Consider the following 6,331-nt stretch of genomic DNA (forward strand, 5'->3'; position numbering starts at 1 on the left):
CTTGCCAGTCAGCCAGTGGTGGACCTATATATTTTCTGCTCTGTCAACATAAGAGGAATCTCAATGCAATACAGATAGCTTAAAAATATAAAGAAGAGTAAGTTTAAAAGGTTCCTTAAAGCTTACATGAAGGACTATTTCAAGATACATAATGGACTACATATTCACACCATTCCTGTGCTGATTCAGCTTAGACCAAACTGAAAGAAATGAGCAAAAAAGGCAAATTGAATATCATAATTAAGAGCAATACAGAATTGTGGGAAGCACTGTGGTAAATACTAAAACCTAAATGAAGCATTCACATAGAAAAAAAAAAAAACAAAACAAAAACGAAATTTTCTTTTATAGATTACAGTGTGATGCTTCCTTGAAGCTTCTCATTAAATTCAAAGCAACTTGAGACCAAAAGGAGCAGTGTCAGACAGAAACCTTAATACCATAGCAAAAGCAATGGACATAAAAAGGGCTTTACATATATGCAGTTTTGAATTTTCTGTTGCAAGTTTACACCTGCTTTATAAGATAAAGTTGAAATACAATTTATTCCTTGTTTACAGACAGGCTGTAGAAATAAAGCCCTGGTTTGCTTTTTCATCTTAAGTCATAAACAACTAGTAACACTATCATTTTGTTTCTAAGAACATCACTGATGTTATTTCTATGCACGTGCCTATAGTTATTTTTAGTCATAAAGTTTTACCCTTCTCAAGAATGTAACTTTTGATTTCTTAGAAATCTGAAGTCTTGGTGAAGCTTGGGAATGCTACAGGTAGTCTTCACTAAGGTCAACAGAAAAACAATTGTAAAGTAGTCTTTTGGTGCATCAGAAAGGAAGTCACTGCAAAGGTCAGCAGGACAAAACTTGCAGTAAGAACTTAGATACAATATGAGCGTATTTTTCTTGTCTGCAGGGGAGTTCTGCCCAATTATTATTCCTTGGAGCCCTTAATCTGAAATATTAGTAAAAGAACGTCAAACAAAACCCATGGTATGGTAGCACAACTGATGGGAAGGGTGAGGATTTGAAGAAATTAAGACAATATATTTTTTCCCTTCCTTCAGAATTCTGGTGTGGCTGGGGGTTGGAACATCCCCTAGCATTGCATTCAGGGATGCAAACTGTCCTGGTTTAGCAGTAGCAGTCATTTTTTCTACTGGTGCAGTGCTGTGTTTTGACTTTCCGCCTGGGAACAGAGCTGATAACACTGATGTTTACCCTGACCAAGGACTTTGAGAGTCTCATGCTCTACCAGGGAGGAGGAGAAGCTGGGAGGAAGCAGGGACAGGACACCTGACCCAAACCAGCCAAAGAGGTATTCCATATCACAGCACATCATGCCCAGGATGTAGAACTGAGAGTTCCCGGAAGGGCTAGATGACTGCGGGGTGGGGGCGAGGTGCCGGTTGGTGAGCGGTTGTATTCTCTTCCTTGTTATTTCCTTTATCATTATTACTATTGGTGGTAGCAGTAGTGATTTGTGTTATACCTTAGTTATTAAACTGTTCTTATCTCAACCCGAGGGAGTTGAATTCTTTTGATTCTCCTCCCCGTCCCTACAGGAGCGGAGGGAAGAAAGGTGGGGGGGAAGTGGACTTCGTGGTTCTGATTTACGGCCTGGGCTTAAACCACGACAGTTCTTTTTGGCGCCCAACGTGGGGCATGAAGGGTTGAGATAACAACAGATCTGACCAAGGCACAATGCTGATTTATTGGCTCTCAAAGTTGTTTCTCTTGATGCCACAGTTTCAGTATGCTGTAGCTTACTTAGAGCCGGTATTTGCTGTGTTAGTGTTTATCAAGTGTGGGCCTTGGGCTAAGGTTCTTGTTTCATTGTATTTTACGGTAATGGCTTGTAACGCGGGCGGGCTCCGGCAGCAGGGCGGGATGGACGTGGCTGTGGACTTGTACCTGGCCGTCCCGCTGCTCTTCACTGTCCTGGCCCTCGTCCTCGCATCCGTCTTTGTGAGGCTGCGGGGAGCCGAGTGGGAGCGGCCCCGGGAGCCGGCGGCGGCCGAAGCGGCCCGGGAGAGCAGCCCCGGGGAGCAAGCGGCGGCGGGAGCGGGGCCAGAGGCCGGGAAGGAGGCGGCTGCCGAGGAGGGGAAGGAGGCAGCTGCCAAGCAGCGGGAGGAGGCGGCGGAGGAGCCGAGCCCCACGGCCGAGCCCAGCCCCGCGGCGGCCGAGAGCATCCCCCAGCAGCCGTCCGCCGAGCCCCGTGAGCCCGAGCCGCAGGAGGATGCAGGAGACCCCGCAGCACTTTCCAGCAAGGCAGAGGAGGAAGATCTGGACTCAGAAAAAGAGAAGCTGGTGGTGAGAGAGCCTGCAAGCATAGCAGCATCATTTGAGAGTTCTGAAGGTTTTGAATGGCCTTTGGGTACCCTTGGGACCTGCTTGCTGATTGTGATGGCGATCACCATGTTGGCACACACATAAAGTGTGTTTTACCCACGGCCATTTTGTCTGATCCCGAGAGTTAAGCAGAGTCAGGTTTGGGTCTTGTCTGGGTTTAGACAATACAGGGGGACCAAGAGGTTTTTCCCAAGGCTGGACAGTCATGAGTGTCACGGTGTGTGGGACAGTACAGGCGAGTATCTAATCCACTGGGCCCCTCCAGTGCTTTGGAAGCATCGGAGATGGAAGGCAGCTGTGTGGAGTCCCCGACGACAAGTTGCAGAGACTGCTGCAGAGGAGGGTGAATTATTTTGAGCCTGATGGGCCCATGACACTTCAGGCCATCAGGGCAGAGATGCAACATAGAGATGGTCTCATGATCGAGGGGTGGACTTTGCAATGGGCCTCTCCTGCTCTGAAAGACTGGAATGGACTTAGCAGCTTTATAGGGATTGGTCCGTGCACTAAGATAAGAGTGCACTGAGATGAGAGTGAGGGTATATTGAAAATGTGGGATCTGAGCATGACGTGAATGGTATGGAATAAGGGGTGGATACTGTCCTGGTTTAGCAGTAGCAATCATTTTTTCTACTGGTGCAGTGCTGTGTTTTGACTTTCCGCCTGGGAACAGAGCTGATAACACTGATGTTTAGACTGACCAAGGACTTTGAGAGTCTCATGCTCTACCAGGGAGGAGGAGAAGCTGGGAGGAAGCAGGGACAGGACACCTGACCCAAACTAGCCAAAGAGGTATTCCATACCATAGCACGTCATGCCCAGGATGTAGAACTGAGAGTTCCCGGAAGGGCTAGATGACTGCGGGGTGGGGGCGAGGTGCCGGTTGGTGAGCGGTTGTATTCTCTTCCCTTGTTATTTCCTTTATCATTATTATTATTGGTGGTAGCAGTAGTGGTTTGTGTTATACCTTAGTTATTAAACTGTTCTTATCTCAACCCGTGGGAGTTGCATTCTTTTGATTCTCCTCCCCGTCCCTCCAGGAGCGGAGGGAAGAAAGGTGGGGGGGGAAGTGGACTTCATGGTTCTGATTTACGGCCTGGGCTTAAACCACGACACAAACCCATAGAAGATGCTAGTTTAGCACTTATTTATTTTTCATTTTCTTAAAGTTCATTAAATATAACAAAAATAAGCAGAATGAAAGACATACTCCTGAGGTTTATTTCGTGTTAAACACAACAGTCCTATTTTCCCTTCTTGTCTTAGTTAATGCCATTGAGTTAAAAATTCAGACACTGATCATAAAGTTTACGTTTCCAGTAAGCCATATTTTACCAGCCTATTACTGCTGCTGTGAAAGCATATGAAAGTTGTGATGATCTTCCTGACTGGAAAGGACTTTGAAACAGTCTCTATCAACAATAGAAACTGTGTGAACAGCTCACACAAAACCTGTGCTCAAGTGTGTCAGAAGTACAGAAATTCAATTTTTTGTAGCTAAACCAAAACAACATTGGCAGGGCATTGGTAACTCTCAGGCTGTGGGGCTTTAGCTTTGTCTTGAAACCTAGCATGGGGCTTCCAGGAGCAGTGAATTAAATTTATGATCTGGTACTATAATGGACAAAATATTGGATGAGCATCAATTTGTGAGGCTGCATGGTAAATCATGACATGGAAATTTTAAAAGTTACAAAGACATTATTTGGAGAGCGATCATCTTGGTAATCAGTTTAACATCAGTATTCATACCACAGCCCAAGAACTTCAAAAGGAAGGCTGTGGAGACAGTGAATGTCAGTGCTGCAACAAGAATAAGCATTCATGTAAGGAGGCCTATCTTTAATCCAAATTGGTCCCCAGAGAAAGCCAAACATTGAATAGCTCCCTAATTTACACCTAGTGAATCACTGGAAGTAAGCACCATCATGTCAACACAGAGGAAAAATCCTTGTGATTGTCTTCAACGACACATGCTTCTCTCTGTTGCCTGTATATGGGACTCAGACACTTTGAAAAGCTAAATTTGAATCAGAAGTTGTGAATATTGTAATACATTCATAATAAGACAAACTAGGATTGTCCTAGAAATGTCAGTGTAAGGATTTCAGAAAAGGAAGCATAGTATAATTTCTGATTTCAGCATCTGGTTGCCAAACTGTCTTTTGAAATTTCCTTAAAAAGAAAAATTTATTTGACTGGGACAGAAAATATCTATTTTATTTATTATTTTTATATGATGCATTCTTTCAATAGGCAATGGTTGGCCAGTGGAAGAAAGCCATTGTTTGCCTTCTGGCAGCTGTACTATCCATCTGGTGAAGTGTGTGGAGAAAGAGCAGGGCTGATCCTCCTCAGGAGAGTGCAAAAATGTGCTCTATGAGAGAGCTCTCCAGCACAGGGCCACAAGAGGAGGGACAGGAGTGATGAGGGCTCAAACAGCTGATAGTATGGGTCAGTATGCCCTTCGAAGCACAGGAACCCAGCCTGGCTCCATGGAAAGAGAAACTTTCCTAGTTAAGAAGAAGGGACTGCATGCAATTTGAGGCACTGCAGGACTCAGCTGAAAGGTTCCTGGGCTGGGAGCAAGAGGGGAAGAAAAGGTCCCTGCAAGGACATGGAGGCCAGAGGGAAATCATTGGACAAGTACTATTTATTTTAGCCCAGTCATTTTGACATTTTCTGTTTTCAAGTGTTGTTTGCTTTAAATCCTGCTCAAAGAAAACTTGCTTTAGATTTGAATGCCTTTGACAGCGTTTCTGAGGCACTATTAAAGGTGCAGCACAGGTCATGAGGTACACAGCAAAACATCTGATTGATTCAAGACCCAGACTGTCCACTCAGATTTTAGCATAACCTTCTTATGAAAAATTGCTTAAAGAATTACAAGACTATGCATACATAAGTGAAATAACTGGTTTGCATCTGTAAATTTCTCTACATGAAAGTGCAGAGTAGAAGAGATAGGTTCTTTAAAAAGAATAGTATAGTCAGTGTCCCTCTTTCTAAACCTCCGTTCTTATTCTTAAACCATGCTTTGTTTCAGGGTTTGTTATTTATTATTTCAGGGTTTGTGTATATTCTTAATTCTCATGTTTTGTTTTCGCTATAATTATGCTCCTTCAGTGCAAAGATTTTACATTATCAGTTATTTGTTATATTTTTTAATGAAAGTTCTGGGATTTTGTACTCTCCCCAGATGTGAAGGGTGAAGAATTGTTTATTGGCAGCTTGGCCACCAATTCAGAAAATAAGATTCCTAGGCAGCTGTTTAGCAGAATGAAGTATGGTATGGAAAAACAACTCTAATAATATAAGGTTTCAAATACTGTGTCTAGAGGTCAGGTTTGCAGAGAATGGAAATTGATGGAGACTACTGAAGTCAGTAGAGCTCTTACGATAATCTGGACCTATGTATTTATACATAGGACTGCATATATAGAAGAGCTCTTCAATCTCAAACTCTTTGCAGAAAAGAAATGATATTTCAGAAATTTTGAGATAAGAATTTTAAAGGCATTGAAAAACACTTTACTATGTCATACAGTTATATACCTCTTGCCTAAGTACTTGCAATTTCCTCACACCTGCTGTAACCACAGAATTGTGAAACAACAGCTTAAGGACCTGACCAAGACCGATCACTTGAATCCTACTAAGACCAGGAAGAGGCTGTAAGCAAAAGCAGAACAAAGTCTGGATCATATTCTGCTGCAACCAAAGTAAGTACACCAAAAGCTGTGAGGCAACCCAAAGAAAGGACAGCATTTCATTCAAAAAAAGTCGATGCCAGCAGAGCTCAAAGAACACACAGAAATGGAGGCTAAACAAGGTAAAGATTTCTTAATCTATAGCAAAGCCCAGAACTGATGCAGCAATAAGAAACAATATAACCAGCCGTATTTCTTCCAGAATAAATTGCCTTAAGGCATGAAGGTTCATCTGATGACATAAAGTCCTTTGCAGCTGGTTTCAAGGTTC

At 43.2% G+C, this 6,331-nt stretch overlaps 1 protein-coding gene across 1 annotated transcript; it reads left to right on the top strand.

Moving 5' to 3' along the window:
• Positions 1-1,888: 1,888 nt before the first annotated feature.
• LOC308220137 (uncharacterized protein) lies at positions 1,889-5,659 on the top strand (the record flags this gene model as incomplete). The annotated part of the gene is made up of 2 exons (XM_080615925.1): positions 1,889-2,375; positions 5,550-5,659. 2 exons carry the CDS (start codon positions 1,889-1,891, stop codon positions 5,657-5,659), a joined length of 597 nt encoding a protein of 198 aa, XP_080472051.1.
• Between the last annotated feature and the right edge of the window lie 672 nt (positions 5,660-6,331).

Source organism: Psittacula echo (genome assembly GCF_963264785.1).
Source record: "Psittacula echo genome assembly, chromosome: 4".
NCBI lineage: Eukaryota > Metazoa > Chordata > Aves > Psittaciformes > Psittacidae > Psittacula > Psittacula echo.